Source organism: Heteronotia binoei, chromosome 5, assembly GCF_032191835.1.
Source record: "Heteronotia binoei isolate CCM8104 ecotype False Entrance Well chromosome 5, APGP_CSIRO_Hbin_v1, whole genome shotgun sequence".
NCBI lineage: Eukaryota > Metazoa > Chordata > Lepidosauria > Squamata > Gekkonidae > Heteronotia > Heteronotia binoei.
In genome coordinates, this window is record NC_083227.1 from 8,081,526 (window position 1) to 8,108,803 (window position 27,278).

General features: G+C 47.2%; 2 protein-coding genes across 2 annotated transcripts in view; both read right to left on the bottom strand.

The window, feature by feature from the left end:
* Positions 1-12,969, bottom strand: part of LOC132572111 (oocyte zinc finger protein XlCOF6-like) — a 71,985-nt gene extending 59,016 nt beyond the window's left edge. The window contains exon 1 of the mRNA XM_060238911.1: positions 12,832-12,969. The gene's annotated coding sequence lies outside the window, so the exon portion shown is untranslated. The remainder of the gene's footprint in view (positions 1-12,831) is intronic.
* Positions 1-27,278, bottom strand: part of LOC132571622 (oocyte zinc finger protein XlCOF6-like) — a 70,066-nt gene that overhangs the window by 21,186 nt on the left and 21,602 nt on the right. The window contains exons 3-6 of the mRNA XM_060238419.1: positions 19,329-19,467; positions 16,948-17,050; positions 4,732-4,898; positions 925-1,001 (exon numbers count right to left, since the gene is read on the bottom strand). Coding sequence (XP_060094402.1) covers positions 925-1,001; positions 4,732-4,898; positions 16,948-17,050; positions 19,329-19,467 — 486 coding nt within the window. The remainder of the gene's footprint in view (positions 1-924; positions 1,002-4,731; positions 4,899-16,947; positions 17,051-19,328; positions 19,468-27,278) is intronic.

A 27,278-nucleotide genomic window follows, 5' to 3' on the forward strand; every position in this document is an offset into this window, starting at 1 on the left:
AACTTAGGCGGATGGTGAGATGAAGGGCAGGAGGGGTTGCATCAGTGCTTAGTTCTCATGGTGCCTTCTTACATGCCCAGGGAAATGTGATTGCCACTTTGGGGTCAGAAAAGAACTTCCTCCAGGCCAGTTTAGCCAAGCTTCCTGGAGGGGTTTTTGCCATCTCCTGGCCATGCAACAGTTGTGAATTTCCTGCATTTTGCAGGGGGGTGGTTAGATGACCCTGGAGGTCAGTTCCAATTCTATGATTCTATGAAGACGTGAAGTTTCCTTATACTGGATCAGACCTTTGGAGTCGGTATTATCTACTCAGTCCAGCATCTGCTCTCCAGGGTCTCAGGCAGAGTCTTTCCCATCTCCTCCTACCTGATCCTTTTCTCTGGAGATGCTGCCAGGGTTTGAACTTGGGACCTTCTGCATGCCAAGCAGATGCTCTTCCACTGAGCCACAGACCCTCCCCAAGCAGTGGGACAGGCCTCAAAATGGTGTATTGCTATTCAGTATTTGGATTCATTTCTCCTCACAATGGCAGCAATTCAGACCCTTGGCACCTAGGAAAGATCCTTACCCAGAAAGACCACATTATTATAGTTCTCCAGCATGACTTCCCTATACAGAGCTCTTTGTCCTGGATCCAGCAGGGCCCATTCTGCATCAGAGAAAGAGACGGACACCTCCTCAAAGGAAAAGGGACCCTGGAAGAAAGAGAAGATTCCCTCCTCTTCAGAGATCACGCCAGGCAGAGATCTTACACTGGAAGGGAGTAGTCTGGGATGGGATGGAAAGTAAGGCTTGGAATGGGTAAAGGGAACAGCATTCAAAATATCTCTAGCATGCACCCCTTGTAGAAACTGCAAGAGGAAAAGCTCCCCAGAGAAAGGAGGAGGGAGCCAAGCTGCGCCCCACCCTTCTCATCTTTCTTACCTGGAATGGAGGGGGAGCAGCCGTTTCCACACCTCTGAACAGATGATGGCTCAACAGCATCTCTTCGCTGCCTTTTCCTGAGACAAGAGAGAAAGGAAGGAAGGGTGATTACTGGTTTCTTCCCTGCTTCACACACTACCTTTCCAGGGAAGTTAAACATTTCCTTATGTACACTCAACACATTTAAAAACACTTTTTTATAAATTCGGGGAAAGGCAGAAGAGAAGCACAAGGGACCTATGAGCCTCAGGGATCATAAATTCTGCCAACGCATTTCGGACTTCTGTGAATCATAGAGTTGGAAGAGACCTCCAGGGTCATCTAGTCCAGCCCCCTGCACAATGCAGGAAACCCACAAATACCTACCCCGAATTCACAGGATTTTCATCGCTGTCAGATGGCCATCTAGCCTCTGTTGAAAAACCTCCAAGGAAGGAAAGCCCACCACCTCCCGAGGAAGCCTGTTCCACTGAGGAATCACTCTAACGGTCAGGAAGTTCTCCCTAATGTTGAGCCACAAACTCTTTTGATGTAATTTCAACCCCTTCATTTTGGTCCTACCTTCCAGGACCATAGAAAACAATTCAACACCATCTTCTATATGACAGCCCTTCAAGTACTTGTAGATGGTGATCATATCACCTCTCAGCCGCCTCTTCTGCAAGCTAAACATCCCCAGCTCCTTCAACCTTTCCTCATAGGACTTGGTCTCCAGACCCCTCACCATCTTCATCGTCCTCCTCTGGACCCATTCCAGCTTGTCTATATCCTTCTTAAAATGTGGTGCCCAAAACTGAACACAATACTCCAGGTGAGGTCTTACCAGAGCAGAGTAAAGCGATACAATCATATCACGTGATCTGGACACTATACTTCTCTTGATACAGCCTAAAACTGCATTTGCCTTTTTAGCCGCCGCATCACACTGTTGACTCATGTTCAGCGTATGATCCACTAAGACACCTAGATCCTTTTCACACAGACTACTGTTAAGACAAGTCTCTCCCATCCTATAACTATGCATTGGATTTTTGCTTCCGAATTGAAGAACTTTATATTTATCCCTGTTAAAATTCATTTTATTGGTTTTAGCCCAGTTTTCCAGCCTGTCAAGGGCATCCTGTATCCTGTTTCTGTCTTCTACTGTATTTGCAACCTCTCCCAATTTAGTATCATCGGCAAATTTGATAAGCATTCCTTCTGTTCCTTCATCCAAATCGCTTATAAAGATGTTGATCAAAACAGGTCCCAGGACAGATCCTTGAGGCACTCCACTTGTCACTCCTCTCCAAGAGGATGAGGAACCATTCATAAGCACTCTTTGGGTGCGATCTGTCAACCAGTTACAGATCCACCTAACGGTAACAGGATCCAAACCACATTTTACCAACTTGTCAAGAAGGATAGTATGTGGAACCTTATCAAAAGCCTTACTGAAATTAAGATAAATGATGTCTACAACATTCTCCTGATCCAGCAAGGTAGTCACTTTCTCAAAAAAAGAGATCAGGTTAGTCTGACATGACTTGTTCTTAAGAAACTCATGCTGGCTCTTAGTAATCCCATCCATTTTCTCTAAATGTTCCACGACCGAATGTTTGATGATTTGTTCTAAAACGTTTCCAGGTACAGACGTCAAGCTGATGGGTCAGTAATTACCCGGATTCTCTTTTTTCCCCTTCTTGAAGATGGGGACAACATTCGCCCGCCTCCAATCTTCTGGCACCTCTTCTGTTCTCCAAGAATTCTCAAAAATAATAGCCAGAGGCTTAGAAATTACATCCGCAAGCTCTTTTAGAACCCTTGGATGCAGTTCATCTGGCCCTGTTCATTTAAATAAACTAGGTGTTTATGTACTACCCCTATGCTGATCCTAAGTTGGAATTTCATACCCTCCTTATATGTTCTGTTTTCGCCATGTTGAGCACCGTTTCCCTCAGAAGAGAAGACTGAGGAAAAGTAGGAATTGAGCAGTTCTGCCCTCTCTTCATTACCCGTAACAATTTAACTTTCCTGCCCTCACAATGGGCCTACCATGTCTTCGCTCTTTTTCTAACTCTGAATATAAGAAAAGAACCCTTTGGCCAGCCTAAGCTCATACTGAGCTTTAGCTTTCCTAACATTTTTTCTACAAGCACTGGTGATTTGTTTATATTCATCCTTGGTTATAAGGCCCTCCTTCCAATTCCTAAAGGAGTCTTTTTTTATTTCTCCAGTCTTTAGAGAGCTGTTTATGGAGCCAACTCGGCTTCTTTAGGCTTTTTCCATTTTTTCTTCTCATAGGAATCGTCTGTGATTGCGCTTTCAGTATTTCGCTTTTAAGAAACTCCCACCCCTCCTGAACCCCCTTCTTCCTAAGTATTTCTGACCATGGGATTTTACCCAGCATAGTTCTAAGTTTATCGAAGTTTGCCTTTCTGAAGTCCAACCTATAAATTTGGCTAAGTACAGCTTTTCCCTTCCCTAAGACTGTAAATTCCAGGATCACATGGTCATTACTGCCCGGGGTGCCCACTATTTCCACTTCTTCAATCAATTCTTCCTTGTTGGTGAGAATCAAATCCACGATAGCAGATCCCCTTGTTTCCTTCCTCACTTTCTGGAAAACGAAGTTGTCAGCAAGACAAGTCAGGAATTTGACTTTTTGACTTTTCATTTTTAGCCGAGTTGGCTCCATAAACAGCTCTCTAAAGACTGGAGAAATAAAAAAAGACTCCTTTAGGAATTGGAAGGAGGGCCTTATAACCAAGGATGAATATAAACAAATCACCAGTGCTTGTAGAAAAAATGTTAGGAAAGCTAAAGCTCAGTATGAGCTTAGGCTGGCCAAAGGGTTCTTTTCTTATATTCACTGCATCCCTTCTCTTGGAGAACTTTGCAATCTGCTGTAGGAGTATCTCATCCAAGTCCTCTGCCTGGCTTGGTGGTCTATAGCAGACCCCCACAATAATCACTGTTTTTTCCTACTCCTTTTATTTTTACCCAGAGACTCTCAACTGAGCTGTCATGTTCCGATTCACATATTTCCTCACAAGTACATATACCTCCTTCACATGCACTGTTATACCTCCACCTTTTCTCATTTGCCTGTTCCTTTTAAATAAGATGCACCCCTGAATCCTAATATTCCAGTTGTGAGTGTCATCCCACCAAGTTTCAGTAAGGCCTATTATGTCATAGTTTCCTTCCCGTATTAGGACTTCCAGTTCCTCCTGTTTGTTTCCCTTACTCTGTGCATTAGTGTAGAGACATCAGAATCCACTTTTTGTGCATCCCGAGGGTTTAGTTTCCGTACAAACCTGCAAGTTCACATTACCTAGCTTATGCGCCACTCTCTGGAAATCCTTAATGTTCTTATCCCCAGTTTCTGGCATCATATGAGGTTTCGAATTATTGTCTCACTTCCCCATACAATTTAGTTTAAAGCCCTCCTTATTAAGTTAGCAAGGCTGTTACCAAACACCTTTTTCCCTACTGTTGTAAGGTGCAAACCATCTCCCGATAGAACACCATCTCGAAAGTGTAAGCCATGGTCCAGAAATTCGAATCTTTCCTGTGAGACTTATGTCTTCTGTGTGGGGAGGGAACGTGGGTGGTGGAAATGCTATAGCGTGAAACATCATTGTCACATTGGACCGGACGTGACTCGAGCAGCTCTGGAGACTTGAGAGTCATATGAATGAGTTTTCAGAGCATCGCTGGGCATGCTAACTTCACAAGCCAGGCTTTCAGCCAGATGGAACTTCAACATGGCATCATATCTGTCCCAGACCCCACCCCAGTCCGTCCGTAACCTGAACTCACTACCCATCACGTTCACAGGCTGCTTTAACTGCTTCCATGCACAACGAGTCCTTACCACAGGACAGGACATCTTGGGCACGCTCCACCATCTGCGCCCTCTCCCCTTGCTCCAAGGAAGCTCCTTCCGCCTCAGGGACTGTAGCTTCCATCTTCACAAATGGTTCCCACATCTGAAACAATAATAAGGGAGAAAGGTAAGAGAGAGAATGATCCTGTCCCACTCCCAGACTCTGCACCCAACTGTCAGCAGACCTGGTGAGTTAGCCGGAGGGATGAGAAATTCCCTAGCAGAAGAGGCTGCAGAAGGAGGCTAATAAATCTCCCACATGGATGATTAACACTTTGGTAATGATATGGAATGGAAATGTTACGATAAGGCCAAATATTATGGCTTGAATTGGTCATATCTGGAGGGAATCTCCCCCTCACTTGTTCTGCCTGCCTCTTCTCCTCTGCCTGACTCAGGAGGAAACCTTCGGCCAGGGCCACCGCCTGGGAACTGGTCTCCGGCCCACATCCTCTCACCCAGCCCTGCATTTCCTGGGGCAGGAGAGTCAGGAACTGCTCCAGGATCACCAGGTCCAGGATCTGCTTCTTGGTGTGCGGCTTCACCCACTGGTTGCAAAGTCCATGGAGCTGGCTGCAAACCTCTCAGGGCCCATCGGCCTCATGGTAGCGGAACTGCCAGTAGTGTTGGCAAAGCACATCTGAGATTATGGTGTCTTTAGCCAGGATCTCTGCCACAGTCCTTTCCCAGAATTCAACACCACTTCCAGATTGGATGGGATGAGGCTTCCGGATTTGGATCATGAAGGATTGAGCTGTTTCTCAGTGGAGGAACAGACCAGAACCTCTGATTTGGGCAGAGAAGGTGATTCTAACGCCTGCTGCCCACTTCTCCCAGACAAGGAGATGGCCAAGACATGCATATTTAATTCTATGGGGATTTACTTTGGCTGATGAGGAATCCCAGTGGGGGTTTTTTTTGGCTTTGAAGAGTCCCGGGAGAAGGATTGCATTCCAATGTCTACAGAGGACTTCTGGGGTCGACTTAAATTCACCAGGATTCAAAGCTTCTTTGGAACTAATTAACATCTATATTTGAAGAGAACGGTGTTCAAAAGGATAGCGACTTTAAAGGTAAAAGATCTTTATCTATCACTCCAGGACTAAAATAAGACTTATAAGTTATTTTAAAGTAAAGAAGATAAAGGAGGGGGTAAATTTGGGACTAATGAAATTTGAGAAACAAGGTTAAAAGTGGAAAAACAACTTTTAATAATAATAATAATAATAACTTTTATTTCTATCCCGCCCTCCCCGCCTAGGCGGCTCAGGGCGGCTAACAACAACTTACACATTAACATAAATAATAAAACTTTAAATTTAACAATTAAAATTAAACCTTAAAAGCAGTCAGTTAAGTTAAAATACATGATTTTCATTAGACTAAATATATATGAGTATATCTGGCAGCGATAGAGCTGTTATGGCGCTGGTTCTGCCAGTTTAGGTAGTCTTATGGATGGCGGTTCTTACACCAGGCAACTCAGCAGTCAGTGTCATTATAGGCTTGTCTAAAAAGGGCGGTCTTGCAGGCCCTGCGGAACTGGCCGGGGTCCCGCAGGGCCCGCACCTCCTCCGGAAGCTGGTTCCACAATGCCGGTGCAGCCGCTGAAAAGGCCCGTACTCTAGTATGTTGGAGTTTGACCTCTCTCGGCCCAGGGATGGTCATTTTGTTTTTACCCACTGACCTCAGTGCCCTCTGGGGTTCATATGGGGAGAGACGGTCCCTTAGGTAGGCTGGTCCTCGGCCATATAGGGCTTTAAAGGTGATAACCAACACTTTGTACTGGACTCGGTAGATAATTGGTAGCCAGTGCAGTCCGCGCAGCCCCGGCCGTATGTGCTCCCATTTCGAGAGCCCTAACAGTAGCCTGGCCGACGCGTTCTGCACCAGCTGTAACTTCCGAGTCCGGCACAGAGGTAGCCCCAAGTAGAGGGCATTACAGTAGTCCAATCTTGAGGTGACCGTTGCATGGATCACTGTTGCGAGGTCTCGGCGCTCCAGGAAGGGGGCCAACTGCCTTGCCCGCTTCAGATGGAAGAATGCTGACTTGGCAGTGGCTGCTATCTGGGCCTCCATTGATAATGAAGGCTCCAGTAAAACACCCAGACTTTTTACCTGGCGCGCTGGTTCCAATGGTGCGCCATCGAAAGTTTTGTTTTGAATACCTGTGGTCGAGCCAGACAACCCCCTCCGAAACAGATCTGCTAACTTGTTGGATGTCACAGGAAATGGTGTCATAGAAGTAACGCAAGATTTCTCAACCATTGAAAACGAGACCGTGGCAAGAAAGGAAGGAAGTAGCCATTAAGAGAAGGGAAAACTGCAAGCCTCCTAGCCCTCTCTAGGGCCATAAATCATAGAGAAGTACCGGAGGCAATTGAAAGAAGGTCAAAAGTTTAAAAAAATTTTAAAAGAAAGCGGGACTTTAGAAAACAGTGGAGCCGGCAGATATCATTATTAAAAGGTAAAATCTATTGGATTATATGCTTTGGACTAATTTTGGAGCACTCCAGGAGAAAAAGGATTTTTTTTTTAAAAAAAAGGGGGCAGAAAAGACATTTTGACTTAGGAACTTCTGGGAACGGCGATTTTGGGCTCATCTAAAAAACCAAGCCTTAATCTATAAGACTGTGCAATTAAAAATCGATTTGGTGAGGTCAACTTCAGAACCTATTACAGCAATGGGCAGGCAGTGATGTCTGTGCATAAATCAGGAGCAAAGCAGATTCGTACGAGAGCTAAGTCACTTGAAGAAGCAAAAATATCTAAATGGCAGGAGGCAATAGAGGCCATGGAGGCAAGACTGGCAAAAGTAATTAAAGATTCAATAACAGAGAGTAATAAAGAATTAAAAAAGATATTGAATCCAGTGCAGAGGCAGTTAAAAAAGGAAATTAAAAAAGACACTGAGGATCTCAGGATGATGATGATGATGATGATGATGATGATGATGATATTGGATTTATATCCCGCCCTCCACTCCGAAGAGTCTCAGAGCGGCTCACAATCTCCTTTACCTTCCTCCCCCACAACAGACACCCTGTGAGGTGGGTGGGGCTGGAGAGGGCTCTCCCAGCAGCTGCCCTTTCAAGGACAACTTCTGCCAGAGCTATGGCTGACCCAAGGCCATTCCAGCAGGTGCAAGTGGAGGAGTGGGGAATCAAACCCGGTTCTCCCAGATAAGAGTCCACACACTTAACCACTAAACTCCCAAGCAGTGTTAAAGAAAGTGCAGGAGGTAGAAGAAAAGGTGAAAGACCAAGATTCAAGAATTGATACAGTGGATTCCACTATAAAAAAAATGCAGGAGAAACCAGTGCTACAAGACTGCAAACTAATGGAAAATCAGATATGTTTGAGAGGGGTGCCGGAATCTGTTGAGACTGATTTATATAACAAGAATCATTGCTGAGTTTTTGGGGGATGATCCTGACGAAACCAGTTATTTACAAATGGAAAAATTTCCGAAACAAGACAGAACGATAATTTGGTGCATGCTTTCAGCTGCACGGACATTATATGAGCAGATGTGGAAGCAAGATGAAATACCAGAAAAGTGGGACTGGACTTTAAAAGTTAAGCATTGGAGTGAAATGGACAAGCTTACAAGAATCTTAAAAGAATATGATCTAGAGAAGTTTAAAAACGAGTGGGGGAAATTTCAAAAATATGTTGAAAAACAATGGAAGGTAAAAGGATACTCGGCAATTTTTGACAATGGTTGAACTTTAGAGGAATAAAAAATGGACTACAGTCAAAATGCGAGACTATGTGAATATAATTGTTTTTTTTTCTTTTTTCAACTTTTTTTATGATAAGGACTAAAGGATTATAATGAAGACGGATTATAACTATAACATATGGTGTCTTCTTTTCTTTTTCTCTTCTGGTTTTAAGATTTTTTTTTAAAAAATTCTTAAATTGATAAAATTACCTTTTATTTTTAGCAATTTAATTAAAATACACCATTGGGGGTCGTGAAAAGGGGGGGGAGGGAGGAGAAAAATGTAATGTATTTGTATGAACTTTTTAATAATAGATGATGAGTATTATTACAATATATATTGCAGAATAATAAAATTGGTTTAAACACAGATTGGATGGGATGGGGGCCTTTCCTTACTCTTTTGCCCGTTCCGGGTCCTTCTGGGTCCTGCTCTTCCATCTCCTTCCCCTTCTCTTGGGTCACCTCTGTCTGCGAAAACTTTCCTCTTATTCACTTGGTTAAGATCTGAGGCTTCTCTCGGAGGGTTATGATCTGAGGACAGAGACAGACAGCAGCGTGTCAAAAGGAAAATGAAAAAGAATGGGCATGCAGCATTGAACATCAGAAACCTTCATAGTGGGTTTGGCCCTGGTGCTTCTTGTGTCAATCAGGTTTAGAATAATTTTTCTGTACTACAAACCAAGCTGTTTTAGAAGTGCCTCCTCAATTCTTTGGGGAAATTAAGTGTGTCTGTGTTTGTCTCTTTTAGGATGTTACAAGCTGTGGTGAGATGCCATTTTAAGCTTGTGTTTTCCTGGGAGTTGACTGGAGGAGTCTGTTAAACTCGAGGCAGGCTTTGGCCTAGTCTCCTCCTCACTCCCCTCCTGTCTGGAACCAGCAATTCCGAGGATGGTGAGATTCTGCTGTATGGCTGTTCTGCTCTAAGAGGCTGAGCAGTATATGCCAGGCGTGGGCAACGGTAGCTCTCCAGATGTTTTTTGCCTACAACTCTCATCAGCCCCAGCCAGCATGGCCAATGGCTGGGGCTGATGGGAGTTGTAGGCAAAAAAAAAATCTGGAGAGCTACCGTTGGTCATCCCTGGTATATGCAGTTTATCATTTTTTTCCCTTTTCTAATGATATTTTGTTAATATTTCACAGTCGTTTGTGGGTTTTCTCACCAGGGGATTGGCAACCCTGGTCCCAGGAAGGGTCAGCTGGGGCTTACAAGAGGTCGAGCTCTTCTCCTTACTCTGGAGTAAGGTAAAACTTGGTTGGTCTTAAAGGTGCCACTTGACTCCTGCTTTGTTCAACTGCTTCAGACGAACAGGGCTGCCCACTTGGATCTTCCTTTAAATGTGACAGCCAGAACTCCCTTTGGAGTCCAGCCGTGCTTGTCACACCCTTGCTCCCGGCTCCACCCCCAAAGTCTCCTGGCTCCACCCCCAAAGTCCCCAGATATTTTTTGAAATGGACTTGGCAACCCTAGTCCCAGGAAGGGGCAGTTGGGGCTTGCAAGAGGCCGAGCTCTTCTCCTTGGGCCAGAGGGAGTGGCCGTCTTAGAGGATATGAAGGATCCTCAACCGAAACAAAGTAAAGGGCTTCCCTTGCATGTCATCCAGTTACGGCAGGGTGTCAAACATGCGGCTTTTTGGGGAGGAGGGGGCGGATCAGGCCCCTGGTAGGCTCCTATCAGACCGGTGAACATGTCTGCTTCCTTCTCCCTCTCTCTTGCTTCCTTCTGCAGCACAGCTTGCTTTGCCAGGATTCCTCAATTGCACGGAAGCTACAGAGCAAAGCCTCCGTTTTCCCCATTGGCTGAGGCTCCTCCCTTGGGGAGGAAGTGGGGGGGGCAGAGCTTGCTTTGATACTGACCACAGCATTGCAAGCCTGCTAATACTTTAAACATGTTTTTTAAGGGTTTGGTTTTTAAAAAAAAAATCTTTGTGTTGTCTGTGTCCTTTGTAAAGTTGGTATCTCCGCTCCCAGGCATTACATTTTGTGGTGCATATAACCCAGCCCCACAAGGTCTGAGTGATGTCACATCTGGCCCTTATAACACATTTCAACACCCCTGAGTTAAGGCAAGTATTAAAACAGGAAGAGAAGGAAAGTTTTTCCCCAACTATGATTTGTTTCTTCTGTCCATTTCTTGAAACGCTTGTAAATAGTTAAAGAAAGTAAATAAATATTTTGATTGTTACAATCTTGAGTCCCTCTGAACCACCTAGTTCTCCCAACAGCTTGGAACACTAGTAGAAGATTGGGGAATCCCTAGGGTGAAGTGGTAGAACAGCTGGTTGCCAACTCTCTGGGGGGGCAGTATCCCTTGGCATTTCTTAACCCGTGAAGAAGCAGGATAGGCCAGCCAAACCTGATAAGAGAAGCCATGTTAGATCAGGTTAATGGCCCATCCAGTCCAACACTGTGTCACACAGTGGCCCAAAATTTTTTTTATATATATACATACACACACTGTGGCTAATAGCCACTGATGGACCTCTGCTCCATATTTTTATCTAAACCCCTCTTGAAGGTGGCTATGCTTGTGGCCGCCACCACCTCCTGTGGCAGTGAATTCCACACGTTAATCACCCTTTGGGTGAAGAAGTACTTCCTTTTATCCGTTTTAACCTGTCTGCTCAGCAATTTCATCGAATCCCCACAAGTTCTTGTATTGTGAGAAAGGGAGAAAAGTACTTCTTTCTCTACTTTCTGCATCCCATGCATTATCTTGTAAACCTCTATAATGTCACCCCGCAGTCGACGTTTCTCCAAGCTAAAGAGTCCCAAGCGTTTCAACCTTTCTTCATAGGGAAAGTGTTCCAGCCCTTTAATCATTCTAGTTGCCCTTTTCTGGACTTTCTCCAATGCTGTAATATCCTTTTTGAGGTGCGGCGACCAGAACTGCACACAGTACTCCAAATGAGACCGCACCATCGATTTATACAGGTGCATTATGATACTGGCTGATTTGTTTTCAATTCCCTTCCTAATAATTCCCAGCATGGCGTTGGCCTTTTTTATTGCAAACGCACACTGTCTTGACATCCCCAAGATCTCTCTCTTGGTCAGTCTCTGCCAGTTCACACCCCATCAACTTGTATTTGTAGCTGGGATTCTTGGCCCCAATGTGTATTACTTTGCACTTGGCTACATTGAACCTCATCTGCCACGTTGACGCCCACTCACCCAGCCTCAACAGGTCCCTTTGGAGTTCCTCACAATCCTCTCTGGTTCTCACCACCCTGAACAATTTAGTGTCATCCGCAAACTTGGCCACTTCACTGCTCACTCCCAACTCTAAATCATTTATGAACAAGTTAAAGAGCATGGGACCCAGAACCGAGCCCTGCGGCACCCCACTGCTTACCGTCCTCCACTGTGAAGACTGCCCATTTATACTCACTCTCTGCTTCCTATTACTCAGCCAGTTTTTGATCCACAAGAGGACCTGTCCTTTTACTCCATGACTCTCAAGCTTTCTAAGGAGCCTTTGATGAGGAACTTTATCAAAAGCTTTCTGGAAGTCAAGATCTCCTCAGATCTTGCAAGCTAACAGTTGACTCTGGCAAATACTTGGTTGGGAGACCTCCTTGGAATTCCAGAAGCTGGGAGGCGGGGGGCAGGCTTTATTTAGCCACCTCCCTGAATATTCTCTAGGTCTCCAATATGGGGTCAGTCACTAGAGGTTGTCATGACTTCCAGTTGCACACACACACACACACACTCAGAGATTTACACATGAACATGCACACATAAATACAACCCTCCCCCACAAAAGATGCATGGAATATACCAGGAGTGGCCAACGGTAGCTTTCCAGATGTTTTTTTACCTACAACGCCCATCAGCCCCAGCCATTGGCCATGCTGGCTGGGGCTGATGGGAGTTGTAGGCAAAAAACATCTGGAGAACTACCGTTGGCCACTCCTGGAATATACCAGAGGATACATTCCGTATTCCAGCTCACCCTGAAAAAAGGACCATTTTCCAGGGACCAGCCTGTTTCGAAAAAAGCCCAAGCCCTGAGCACCTCTGTGTGGCTGTGAAGCACCCCAATGGCAAACCATCTGATGGAAAGCCCGGAAGCCTCTGCCATCTCTGCAGCTCGGAAAGGACTAAAGCAGCAGAGCTGTTTGCTAGAGAGGCTGAGCAAGGAGTGGAAGGGAGGACTCTGTGGACTTCCCTTCTCATCCCCCCCCCTCCAGAAATTTCCCAGCTGGAAGTTGGCCAATTTAGGGCAGCCCTGCCTTGGCATGCATGATCCCCACCTCCCACCCACCATCTAAAAGCTTATTCCCCGCCCCCTCTTCACATAGCTTACTTATAAGTAAGCTTTTCAAGGCTCCTGCTGCGCTGCTTTTCTCCGCTTCAGCTTCTCTGCAGCGCTTCCCGTTCTCTTTCCCAGTCCAGAAGCAAACCCCTTCCCCTGCGCATGCGTGCACATGCAAGGAAGGAAAGCAAGAGCCCCTCCTCTTCTCCGACCTCCCCCCCCCACCATGCATTCCCTGCTTGGCCTCTCTAGCCAATGGCTTGCTGGCGTTAACCCATTCAGTGCTGCAGAGGAACGCCACCTGTGCCTTCCTGTCCTCTCCAGGAGAAGCAAGGCTGCCATCTGCAGTGCTGCTCCATGGGGCTGCAGGGGGTTGCATGCCCGGAGGATCCAGGGAAAGGAGGCTGAAGCTGAATCCCAGCAGCTCCTTGGAATAAGGACCGCGGAAGAACGGGGGGTGGGGGAGAGGAGGCCTCAGGGGCTCACTCTTAAATACAGGAGAAAGGAAGTCGTTTTCTGTGCCCCACCCCCCCACGCCTGTGCTGTAGGGGGTAGCTGGGAAGGCGGCGTTTGGGGGCAGGAGGGGATCAATAGGGCTCTGATGCCCCCCTTTCCTTTTCTGCAGGGGGGCTGATCTCTGCAGTCTGGAGATGCCTGTTGTTAGAGCAGGTCTCCAGGCCCCCCCTGGAGGTTGGCAATCCTGTCCCAATTGTGGTACAAATCCCGCAGCAGCCCCCCCCCCCCCAATTCTCTCCCCCTCCCCTGCGCCCATTGTTGACACCCAGGCCTGGCACTGCTAGGGCTTCTAGCGCCTCAGGCCAAACTCCAAGCCGGAGAGGGCCGGGCAAGGGATGGCGTGAGCGGGGATGGGGCCCCTGCACCCCACTCCTACAGCGAAGTGGCGCCCTAGGTGGCTGCCTACTTCACCGACTCCCACAATGATGATGATGATGATGATATTGGATTTATACCCCGCCCTTCACTCTGAATCTCAAGAGTGGTTCACAATCTCCTTTATCTTCCTCTGCCGCAACAGACACCCTGTGAGGTGGGTGGGGCTGACAGAGCTCTCCCAGTAAGCTGCCCTTTCAAGGACAGAGACTCAGAGTGGCCTACAGTCTCCTTTCCCTTCCTCCCCCACAACAGACACCCTGTGAGGTGGGTGGGGCTGGAGAGGGCTCTCACAGCAGCTGCCCTTTCAAGGACAGAGGCTCAGAGCGGCCTACAATCTCCTTTCCCTTCCGCCCCCACAACAGACACCCTGTGAGGTGGGTGGGGCTGAGAGGGCTCTCACAGCAGCTGCCCTTTCAAGGGCAGAGGCTCAGAGTGGCCTACAATCTCCTTTCCCTTCCTCCCCCACAACAGACACCCTGTGAGGTGGGTGGGGCTGAGAGGGCTCTCACAGCAGCTGCCCTTTCAAGGGCAGAGACTCAGAGTGGCCTACAATCTCCTTTCCCTTCCGCCCCCACAACAGACACCCTGTGAGGTGGGTGGGGCTGAGAGGGCTCTCACAGCAGCTGCCCTTTCAAGGGCAGAGGCTCAGAGTGGCCTACAATCTCCTTTCCCTTCCTCCCCCACAACAGACACCCTGTGAGGTGGGTGGGGCTGGAGAGGGCTCTCACAGCAGCTGTCCCTTCAAGGACAGAGAGCGGCCTAGTCTCCTTTCCCTTCCTTCCCCACAACAGACACCCTGTGAGGTGGGTGGGGCTGAGAGAGCTCTCACAGCAGCTGCCCTTTCAAGGACAGCTCTGTGAGAGTTATGGCTGACTCAAGGCCATTCCAGCAGCTGGAAGTGGAGAAGTGGGGAATCAAACCCGGTTCTCCCAGATAAGAGTCCATGCACTTAGCCATTTCACCAAACTACACCCCCCCCTGCCCCACAGGGTAAGGGGACCTCGGCAAGAACAGGAGTGGAGCCGAGCCCAGTTGTTTTTTTTGCAACACTCCAGAAAATCAGCCCCAATTGATTTTCCTCCAGAAGAGCTGCAAAGGTGAGGCATGCAAACGGAGCAATTATTTTCCACCCACCTGGAGGAATACTGAGCAAGTTCTCCCCCCCCCCCCCGCTGCCTGGAGTCAACAATCAGCACCAGGACCGGATCTACATGTTTTTTTTGGGGGGGGGGGCAAATTAAAAAATGACGCACCCTTATGGGCCATTCTATCTTATGGTCCCATAGAATACCATGGACTCCATACCAATTTGGCACCCCCCCCTCCATCGGTACCCCCCTCTGCCCCCCCTAGATCCGGCCCTGATCGGCGCAATGCACACACGCACACAAACACACACAACAATGGGGGTGTTTGTGTGCTTTGCCTTAGCTCTTCAAACTAGAGGTTGAGGAGTGTGGGAGCGGGCAGACCCAGAGATGCCCGAGCTTGGAACATGCCCCCTGCCAGCCAGAGACCTGTGAAGCATAGCCAAGGCAATGGGTGTAGACCAGGGGTGGCCGACGGTAGCTCTCCAGATGTTTTTTTTTTTGCCTACAACTCCCATCAGCCCCAGCCATCGGCCATGCTGGCTGGTGCTGATGGGAGTTGTAGGCAAAAGACATCTGGAGAGCTACCATTGGCCACCCCTGGTGTAGAAGACAAAAGGAGGAAAGGCAGGTAGAGCTCCAGCTGTACTGTCCTGTGCAGAAGGCGCAAGTCAGTCAGATGATGAGAGCAGCGCCCTCTCTGGCGGGAGGAGAAAAGGCAGGGAGAAAGCAACCCGATCTGGCCTCTTCGTTGTCCCAGACTCCCCGGGACTGCTGCAAGACCGTGTTTGCAGTCATGTGGGTGGCAGCCAGTTTGAAACCCGGGGAGCTCAGCGCTCGAGGTAGTTGCCTAAATTGCCTAGCGGCAGGGCCGGCTCTGCTTATCTGGGAGAACCGGGGTTGATTCCCCAGTCCTCCACTTCCGTAAAAGGGCAGCTTCTGTTAGAGTTCTCTCAGCCCCACCTGCCTCACAGGGGGTCTCTTGTAGGGGATCAAGGTAAAGGAGATTGTAAGCCGCTCTGAGATTCAGAGTGAAGGGCAGGATGTAAGTCCAATATCATCTTCTTAGAATCATAGAATAATAGTTGGAAGGGACCTCCAGGGTCATCTAGTCCAACCCCCTGCACAATGCAGGAAATTCACAAAATCCTCTCCCTAAGTTCACAGGATCCGCATTGCTGTCAGATGGCCATCCAGCCTCTGTTGAAAAAACCTCCAAGGAAGGAGAGCCCACCACCTCCCAATGAGGAAGCCTGTTCCACTGAGGAACCACTCGTAACACATCAGGAAGTTCTTCCTAATGTTGAGCCGGAAACTCTTTTGATTTAATTTCAACCCATTGGTTCTGGTCCTACCTTCTGGGACCATAGAAAACAATCCCACCCCATCGTCTATATGTCAGCCCTTCAAGTACTTGAAGATGGTGATCCTATCACCTCTCAGCCGCCTCCTCTCCAGGCTAAACATGCCCAACTTCTTCAACCTTTCCTCATAGGACTTGGTCTCCAGACCCCTCACCCATCTTCGTCGCCCTCCTCTGGACCCTTTCCAGTTTGTCTCTATCCTTCTTAAAATGTGGTGTCCAAAACCAAACACAATACTCCAGGTGAAGTTTTACCAGAGCAGAGTAAAGTGACACCATCTCTTCATGTGATCCGGACACTAGACTTCTGTTAACACAGCCCAATATTGCATTTGCCTTTTTAGCCACCGCCTCACACTGTTGGCTCATGTTCAGTGTATGGTCCACTAGGACTCCTAGATCCATTTCACACATACTACTGCCCAGACGAATCTCCCCTATTCTATAACCATGCGTGGGATTATTCTTACCTAAATGCAGAACTTTAAATTTATCCCTGTTAAAATTCATTTTATTGGTTTCAGCCCAATTTTCCAGCCTGTCAAGATCATCCTGTATCCTGTTTCTTTCTTCTACTGTATTTGCAACCCCTCCCAATTTAGTACCATCTGCAAATTTAATAAGCATTCCCTCTATTCCTTTATCCAAATCATTTATAAAGATGTTGAACAAAGCAGGTCTCAGGACAGATCCTTGAGCCACTCCACTTGTCATTCCTCTCCAAGAGGATGAGGAACCATTCACAAGCACTCTTTGGGTGCGATCTGTCAACCACTTACAGATCCACCTAACGGTAACAGGCTCCAAACCACATTTACCAACCTCTTCTTCTTCGACATGATTGCTAATGGAGAATCCATACTTGCCCATAGGCAATAATGGGAAGTAGTCTTGCCCACAGGTAATAAGTGAGACCATACTTGCCCTTAGGGAATAATGAACACCAGGCTCTCCCATTGTCAATAAGGGAGACCACACTTGCCCATAAGAAGAAAATGGAGTCCACACTTGCCCATTGGGAATTATATCATAATGCTGCTGTTTAAATCAATGGTGCAGTCTCATTTGGAACACTGTGTACAATTCGGGTCTACGCACCTCAAAAAACACACCATGGCATTAGAAAAAGTGCAGGAAAGGGTAACTAGGTTGATTAAAGGGTTGGAACACTTTCCCTATGAAGAAAGGGTAAAACAGTTGGGGCTCTTCAGCTTTGAAAAACGTCGACTGAGGGGTAACATGAGGTTTTCAAGATTATGCATGGAAGAGAGAAGGTAGAGACAGAAGTACTTTTCTGCCTTTCTCGCGATGCAAGAACTCGTGGGTACTCAAAGAAATTGTTGCGCAATCAGCTTAGAATGGATAAAAGTCCTTCACCCAAAGGATGAGTAACACATGGAATTCACTGCTATAGGAGGTGGTGGCAGTAAAAGCATAGATGGCTTCAAGAGGGGACTGGATCAACATGTGGAGCAGAGGACCATCAGTGCCTATTAGCTGCAAGGTATAGATGGAACTCTCTGTCTGGGGCAAGTGATGCTTTGTATTCTTGGTCCTTTGGGGGGGCAACAGTGGGAGGACTTGTAGTGTCCTGGCCCCACTGGTGGACCTCCTGATGGCACCTGTTGGGGGGGGAGGTTTGCCACTGTGTGACAATGCAGTGTTGGAATGGATGGGCCATTGGCCTGATCCAACATGGCTTCTCTTATGTGACTCAGAGTGTTGGACTGGAGGGGCCATTGGCCTGATCCAACATGGCTTCTCTTATGTTCTAATATATAAAGAATAATCAATGCTGATAATAAAAGGCAGAGATTAATGCAGTCATGAATTTATGTGGATAGTTACATACGTAACTATATAAAACAATACAGGTGGAAATATAGATATGAATACATGAATATATGTAAATAGTAGTTATACTATTTACATATTCACATATATTCAACATAAGAACATAAGAGAAGCCATGTAGGATCAGGCCAATGGCCTATCCAGTCCAACACTCTGTGTCACATAAGAGAAGCCATGTTGGATCAGGCCAATGGCCCATCCAGTCCAACACTCTGTGTCACATAAGAACATAAAAGAAGCCCTGTTGGATCAGGCTAGTGGTCCATCCAGTCCAACACTCTGTATCACACAGTGGCCAAAATACGCACACACACAATACATTCACATATATTCATGTATACTATAATAGTAATTATACGAATATATATATGTGGATACATGTATATGCTTTTAGTAACTGACCATTCATTAGCACTGATAATACTAACAAGAAAACCGCTTGGTTGTTTCTGAATCAGAGATCTAAAACCCAACCATTGCCAGGGACTTGTACCTGACAATGATTCTTCTTCCTAGCGATCCCATTGCCCATCCTTGCTTCCTTCTCCGTGGGATGTTTTTGAGGGTTTGAACATGGCTAATATTCTTTTCACAGTTCGCGCGCTTGTAACATTTGTTCCTGAGTAGGGTAAGGTTTCTTGGATAGACTCAAGTCTTTTGAAGCAGTTTACATCTTTTCCTTTCTTTTAATGGTCTGTAGTTGTCTTTTGGGTGTGAAAGAGGTAAAAAACTCTTTCTGCAAGCTAAGCAGTTACATAGATGCTTCAAGGGTGGGCTCCTCGATGCAGTAGAAAAGAAGAGTACTGCTCTAATGGAGTCTCTTCCAATGCTCCAAACATGAAAACTGTGTCTTCCCTGCGTGGATTCTTAGATGCCATCGAAGGGTGCCTCTGCAACAGAATCACTTCTACAGTCTGTGAATTTCTTCCCTAGAGAGGTTGCATGGATTTTTCAAAATTGTCCAAATGACTGAATCTCTTTTAACAATCTGAGCACTCCAAAGGTTTCTCTCCTGTCTGGGATCTTTGATGGCCCCAGAAGGTAGGACCAGAACCAATGGGTTGAAATTAAATCAAAAAAGAGTTTCCGGCTCAACATTAGGAAGAACTTCCTGACCGTTAGAGCGATTCCTCAGTGGAACAGGCTCCCCTTCAGGAGGTGGTGGGCTCTCCTTCCTTGGAGGTCTTTAAAAAGAGGCTAGATGGCCATCTGACAGTGATGACGATCCTGTGAATTTAGGGCGGAGGGGTTTGTGAGTTTCCTGCATTGTACAGGGGGTTGGACTACATGACCCTGGAAGTCCCTTCCAGCTCTACGATACTATGATGTCGTTGAAGATGGCCACTCACACGGAATCTCTTTCCACAATTTGAGCATTTTCTCTCATGTACAGATTATTCAAAGCAGTAGTCTGCCTACATTCTTCTGAGGCATATCCCATGATCAGCTCCCTTTGCCTCATCTGGACCTCTGGGATGACAGCTGCCACTGCGGTAAGGGAGGGTGATGGGCCAATAGCTCATCAGCACGTTCAGTTGCGGAGGAGGAGTCTCATTCATTGGGATGATGTCCCTGTGTCATAAAAGCCTCCATCATGGCCACTCACAATTCCAGGCGCAGCAGAGGCAGGATCTGACATTGAGCATTCAAAAGCTTCTACCCTGTGTGTGTTCTCTGATGTGTTTGAAGACTGCCACTCTGAATGAAGATTCTCCCTCAGACTGAATCTCTATCCGCACTCTGAGCAACCAAAAGGCTTCTCCCCTGTGTGGGTTTTCTGATGCTGATGAAGATCGCCATTCTGACAAAATCTCTTTCCACACTCTGAGCACTCAAAAGGTTTCTCCCCTGTGTGCGTTCTATAATGTTTGTGAAGATTGCTACTTGTACTGAATCTCTTTCCACACTCTGAGCATTCAAAAGGCTTTCTCCCTGTGTGGGTTCTCTGATGTGTTTGAAGACTGCCACTCTGAATGAATATCTTTCCACACTCTGCACATTCAAAAGGCTTCTCTCCTGTGTGGATTCTCTGATGTTCCTGAAGACTTCCACTCCACATGAATCTCTTCCCACACTCTGAACATTCAAAAGCCTTCTCCCCTGTGTGGGTCTTCTGATGACGTTGAAGACTGCCACTCATACAAAATCTCTGTCCACACTTTGAAAATTCACAAGATTTCTCCCCTGTGTGGGTTCTCTGATATGTTTGACGACTGCCACTCTGAATGAATCTCTTTCCACACTCTGCACATTCAAAAGGCTTTTCCCCTGTGTGGGTTCGCTGATGCATTTGAAGATTGCCACTCTGACTGAATCTCTTTTCACACACTGAGCATTCAAAAGGCTTCTCCCCTGTGTGGGTTCTTTGATGCATTTGAAGACTGCCACTCTGACTGAATCTCTTTCCACACTCTGAGCATTCAAAAGGCTTCTCCCCGTGTGGGTTCTTTGATGCATTTGAAGACTGCCACTCTGACTGAATCTCTTTCCACACTCTGAGCATTCAAAAGGCTTCTCCCCGTGTGGGTTCTTTGATGTATTTGAAGACTGCCACTCTCACTGCATCTCTTTCCACACACTGAACATTCAAAAGTCTTCTCCCCTGTGTGGGTTCTCTGATGTGTTTGAAAACTGCCACTCTAAATGAATCTCTTCCCACACTCTGAGCATTCAAAAGGCTTCTCTCCTGTGTGGATTCTCTGATGCTTCTGAAGACTTCTGCGCCACATGAATCTCTTTCCACACTCCAAGCATTCAAAAGGCTTCTCCCCTTTGTGGATTCTCTGATGTGTTTGAAGACTGGCACTGCACATGAATCTCTTTCCACACTCTGAGCATTCAAAAGGCTTCTCCCCTGTGTGGATTCTCTGATGCCTTAGAAGATCCCAACTCGTACTAAATCTCTTTCCACACTCTGAGCATTCAAAAGGCTTCTCCCCTGCGTGGGTTCTTTGATGCATTTGAAGACTGCCACTCTCACTGCATCTCTTTCTACACACTGAACATTCAAAAGGCTTCTCCCCTGTGTGGGTTCTCTGATGCATTTGAAGATTACCACTCGTACAAAGTCTCTTTCCACACTCCAAGCATTCAAAAGGCTTCTCCCCTGTGTGGGTTCTCTGATGATTTTGAAGACTGCCACTCCACAGGAATCTCATTCCAAACTCCGAGAATTCAAAAGGTTTCTCCCTGTTGTGGGTTCTCTGATGGTTTTGAAGATCGCCACTCGTACTAAATCTCTTTCCACACTCCAAGCATTCAAAAAACTTCTCCCCTTTGTTGGTTTTCTGATGTGTTTGAAGACTGGCACTCCACATGAATCTCTTTCCACACTCTGAGCATTCAAAAGGCTTCTCCCCTGTATGGATTCTCTGATGCCTTTGAAGATCCCAATTCGTACTAAATCTCTTTCCACACTCCCAGCATTCAAAAGGCTTCTCCCCTGTGTAAGTTCCCTGATGTGTTTCAAGATGGCCATTCCGATTGAATCTCTTTCCACACTCTGAGCATTCAAAAGGCTTCTCCCCTGTGTGGGTCTTCTGATTATATTGAAGACTGCCACTCTGACTGAATCTTTTTCCACACATTGAGCATTCAAAAGGCTTCTCTCCTGTATGGGTTCTCTGATACATTTGAAGACTGCCACTCGTACTAAATCTCTTTGCACACTCCAAGCATTCAAAAGGCTTCTCCCATGTGCGGGTCTTCAGATGCTATTGAAGACTGCCACTCATACCAAATCTCTGTCCACACTTTGAGTATTCGAAAGGTTTCTCCCCTGTGTGAGTTTTCTGATGCTGCTTAATATTACTACTGAGACTGAATTTATGTCTTGTCTCTGAGCATTCAGGTGTCCCGTTTCTTTATTCTTCGATGTGCAAGAAGCTGTGATCTATTTCTGAAATACTTTCTGCACTGAATGGATCTACTTGCTTTCATTTTTCTGTGTTTTGGAAAATATATATTCCACTGTCTTCCATCACATTTCTCAACCATACAGCCACCTCCAGGGTCTCAGGCAGGGTCTTTCATTTCACCTCCTACCTGATCCTTTTCATTGGAGATGTTGGGGAGTGAACCTGGGACCTTTTGCATGCAAAGGAGATGCTCTGCCAGGGAGCCACAGCCCCTCCCCAAGTGGTGGGAAAGGCCTCAAAATGATGCATTAAGAACATAAGAGAAGCCATGTTAGATCAGTGGCAAAATTTATATATATATATATATACACACACACACACACACACTGTGGCTAATAGCCACTGATGGACCTCTACTCCATATTTTTATCTAAACCCCTCTTGAAGGTGGCTATACTTGTGGCCGCCACCACCTCCTGTGGCAGTGAATTCCACATGTTAATCACCCTTTGGGTGAAGAAGTACTTCCTTTTATCCATTTTAACCTGTCTGCTCAGCAATTTCATCGAATATTGCTATTCAATACTTGGATTCATTCCTCCTCACAATGGCAGCAATTTGCACCTTTGGCACCCAGGAAAGATCCTTACCCAGAGAGGCCACGTTCCCATAGTTCTCCAGCATGACTTCCCTGTACAGAGCTCTTTGTCCTGGATCCGGCAGGGCCCACTCTGCCTCCGTGAAAGAGACGGACACCTCCTCCAAGGAAAAGGGACCCTGGAAGAAAAAGAAGATTCCCTCCTCTTCAGAAGGGAGTCCTCCTGGAAGGGAGTCGTCTGGGAAGGTACAGAAAATAAGGCTTGGGATGGAATGCAACAGCATTCGAAGGATCTCTCTCACGGACCCCTTGTAGAAACTGAAGGAGCCAAAGCTCCCCTGAGAAAGGAGGAGGGACCCAGGTTGTGCCCCCCTGCTCATCTCTCCTACCTGGATTGGAGGTGCAGCGACTGTTCCCACACCTTGGAAAAGACAATGACTCAACAGCATCTCTTCACTGCCTGTTCCTGAGACAAAGGAGGGAGTGTGTTTGCTTGTTTGTTTCCTGGTTCACACACACACTATTCTCAGGGTTGCGAAACCTTCCATATGTACACTCAACTCGTTTTTAAAATACTTCATACTACATTCTGAGAGACGCAGAAGAGAAGCACCAGGGACCTCTGAGCCTTAGGAATTATAAATACTGCCAATGTATTTCAGACTTCCGTCAGAGTTGTGTTTGCTCTACAAGGAGGGAAATGAGGAGTGCAAATGCAATAGCATGAGATAGCACCATCCTGTTGGACCAGACATGACTAGAAAAATTCTGGGGACTGGAGGGTCATAGGAATGAGCTTTCAGAGTATCTCTGGGGCATGCTGAAGTGGAGATGTTTTATTTATTGTTACTGTAACGTTTTAATGCTGTAAGCCGCTCTGTGCCCGCCTTGCAGGATAGGGTGGGGTATTAATGGCCAATTAAATTTAAATTACATTAAACCAGGTTTTCAGCCTGACTCAACCTCAACCTCAACATCTGTCCCAAGTCCCACCCCAAGACCCTCCCCAAAGCGCCTGCAAGTACTGGGCCCCATAGCCTGCCATTGCTGCTCCATGCCCTGCGACCCACAGCAGCCCCCCAGATGACCCTTCAAGCACAGGCATAGAAGCCAGATTTTCCCATTCTTATTGGCCCCCAGGGACTGGTTTTCAGAGCTCTGCTTCCCCAGAAGGTGGAGGTTCCTTTTCGAGGTTTACCTACCTTCCCTTCCCCAGGGAATCTGAGAGCTTTTAGAGAAGGAATTTTTAAAGTTATGGGATAAATGGTCCTCCAGGAGTTTGTCTGATCTTTTAGAGACATCACAGTGTGTGGATATTGAGTGTCACCAGTTAACTCTGTGTTGCCCATAGAAATCTGCATTTCCCCCCCTGACCTGACCTCTCTACCCATCACATTCACAGGCTCCCCAGGCACAAGGAGTCCTTACCACAGGAGAGGGCATCTTGGGCACGCTCCACCGCCTGCACCCTCTGCCCCTGCTCCAAGGAAGCTCCTTCTGCCTCAGGGATTGCAGCTTCCATCTCCAAAGGTGGTCCCTGCATCTGAAACAGCAGCAAGGGAGAGGGGTAAGAGATGGAATGGAAGAGAGACCAAGGAATGGATTCTGCCCCACTCCCACACTCTGCACACTCCTATCAGCAGATCTGATGAGTTATCTGCAGGGGTCAGAAATTCTCTAGCAGAAGAGGCTCTACACAATTATCTGGCAAGGAATCTTTAAGATAAGGTGAGCTCTGCCCAAGTCCCTTCTCCCTCCTGTCAGCCACCCACCCACCCTGCAAGGCAGACCAGTCCCAGAGGGAAGGCTAGGCCCAGCGTCAAGTTCGAATTCACCCCTTCCTCCAGGCAGTTGGCATACCTGAACTATTCTCTTCCCCGCCTCTTCTCAAGGCCCTTCACTCCCTCTGCTGCAGTTGCTAACTCCAGGTTGGGGAACGCCTGCAGACTGAGGGGGGGAGGGGGTTGCGGACAGGATGGGATCAATTGGGATTTGATGCCACAAAGTCCCCTCCCCCCCTGCAGTCACCCTTTCCCCCAGGGGGGCTGATCTCTGGAGAGCAGCATTGTTATTCCAGATCTCCAGGCCCTCCCTGGAAGTTGCAAACCAAACGGGAGGAACACAGTAAGGCTGAGACACTGGAGAGACCTGAGTTCAGTTAATATCATAATCAGTTAGTGACACTCAATATTCATGAACATTTGGAAAGTTCCAAAAGCTTAATGCAGAAAAGCTAATTTGCTTACTAATCAATCCTCAAAATATAAAGACAGTTCAAAGCACTAAGCATGTATTCGCATAGAATCGCATAAACGCTTACAAAAACATAGCAAAGATAAGATTAAACAATGCGAGATGCATGAGTCACCATGAGAGCCCAGTTTACTGAGATTTTTCGTCCTTGGTGGAGCCTCATGGTGACTCATGCATCTTGCATTGTTTAATCTTACCTTTGCTATGTTTTTGTGCTTTTGCGATTCTGTGAATAGGTGCTTAGTGCTTTGAACTTTCCGAATGTTCATAAATGTTGAGTGTTACTGATTATTACTATATTCACGGAACGGGGTCTCTCCAGTGTCTCCTCCCTGGAAGTCAGCAATCCCGTCCCAGTTGAGGCACAAATCCCATGGCAGCCCCCCTCCCCCACCCCCTCCTTCCCAGGTCTCCTGCAAGGCCCTGCCAGGAGCACAACCCCAGTGGGGCCCAAAAGGAAACCAGCACCAGCAAAAGTGGGGTGAACTGGACTCCCCCCCACCCCCAAGCTACGCTGGACTTCCCTTGTTTAATTAAGAGACGTCGGGCATGTTGCTTTTAACAGAAACTCTCTTTGGGAAATGGCTGGAATGGATTTTATAGTCTTCGTTTGCACATTAAACAGAGTGATCCGTTTGCCATCTTCTGTCCAGAGCTTTCGGCAGCCCCTGTCAGAATTTTAAAGCTACCAGCTGTAAAGATGTTTGGTTCAATGCACCAAAGCTGACCCGTCTTTCCCCCAGTCTGGGCCTCCTGCATGCAGCCTCCATTGGACCACACCTGCTATGCAGACAAGGGATGGGTCCCAGCGGAGGCTATGCCCAGGGACCAAGGTAGCTTGACAGAAAGGGCAGAAGCAGGTAGACAGCCCAGGATGTAATCACTCTAAAGCATCTTTAGCATGCTTATTAGAAGTATGTGAAGTTTAAACCAATGCAAGTCACTGTTGAATGAGCGGGATAATAGGACACAGCTGTAATCAGGGCAAGTAGGAGACCTACTAGTCCAGCACTCATCCATCCTATAGCACTGCAGAAATATCTGGAACATGTTTTTAAAAATTGTGGGGGGTGGGGGGCACAAGAAGGTAGCATCACCCAGGGCTGCACATAGCCTGGTCCTGGCTGCACATGGAGGGGGAGAGGGGAATCAAACCCAGTTCTCCCACAGTGCTCTCTTGTTGGCATCCCTAGATAAAGCTTTTCTTCCTCGTCATGCCAGGGAATTGAGGGCTAGAGCTTTCTCCTCACAGGAACTTCCATGCTTTCTAGCACCTGCTAGAAGTGCCCAAATCTTGCCCCACAATAGCTACCATTTCACCAGTATCTAGGCTATCAGCCCATAGGACAGAATGGAGTCCATTTCATCCTATGGGCCCAGGGGATACAAGACAGTCCATTCTATCCTATGGGATGATAGGATAGACTAGAGTCCATTGTGTCCTACGGACCCACAGGACAGAATGGAGTCCACTCCATCATAGGTGCCAACTGTAGCCTAATTTGAAAAGAGTGAAGAGTATTTGCAGCTGGAAAAGGGGCTTGATACATTTTATAGTATCCGTCTGTTTATCTGCTGCTGTTGAACTGGCCCCTCCTTGCTGCGAATAAAGATTCCTTTTGTGTCCGGTGATGAGAAGTCGGTGCTGCTGTTTGCCTCATAAACATCTCTCTCACAGTTTTCGGTTTGGTTCACAGATTATTGCTGTTGATGGTCAACCCTTCTCCCTCGTGGAGTATGTAGTTTTTCACAGGCTACTGCAACCCCCCCCCCACCCCGCTCCTTGGCACTCCATCCCCTCAAAGCGACCCTGAGCTGACCCTCCACACACCATTCCATGGGGGAAACGGTCAAGGCTCTCCCCTGTAGCTCAAGGCACCTTACAATAACAAACATTTTCCTTTGGAACCCAAAACACAACAGCAGACTTCATATCTCCCTCCCTCACTCCCTGAAGAGATACCTGGAATTCAAGCCCCCATAAAAGCCCTGGCAAACCAGCAGCCCTTGAGGACCCTCCTGAGAATCTCGCAGGGGGGCTCCACCCCCACCTCTTCCAGGAGCCCCGTCCACAGAGGAAGAGCCATAATGGAAAAGGCCCAGGCCCTGAGAAGTGGCAGACGGGCTGGGTGCGCCAAAACATCAGCATTTTGGTTCTTGTGAGAAGGCTTCAGAGCTCTTCTATGATCCTGGGGTGCTGATTCAGCTATCCGAATGTAAAGGGACTGTCCCTTTTGATGACCCCCTTCTCCAAACCGTGCAACTCCGGGGCAAGTGAACCATGTTCTCAGAGCTCACTTCCATGAAGTCATGTGGCTTGGTGAAGGAAGGGATTTAGAGGGACAGACCTTCAAGGGCCTTCTCCAGCCCCCTTCACTGAGAAAAATGGAGGAAGAGGGCACCTTCTCCTTTAGGTCCCATAGAATGGATCCCCCTGGTCCAATCTTTTGTATATTTGGGGCAGGAGTGTTGAGAAGAGGCAGAAGCAGAAAGAGAGCAAATTTGGTGACAGTACCTTAAAAACCAACCCCTCCCCCACAGTGCCAGATAGCCCTGGATCAGTTCTGCATTGTACCTGATGGGGCCCATTG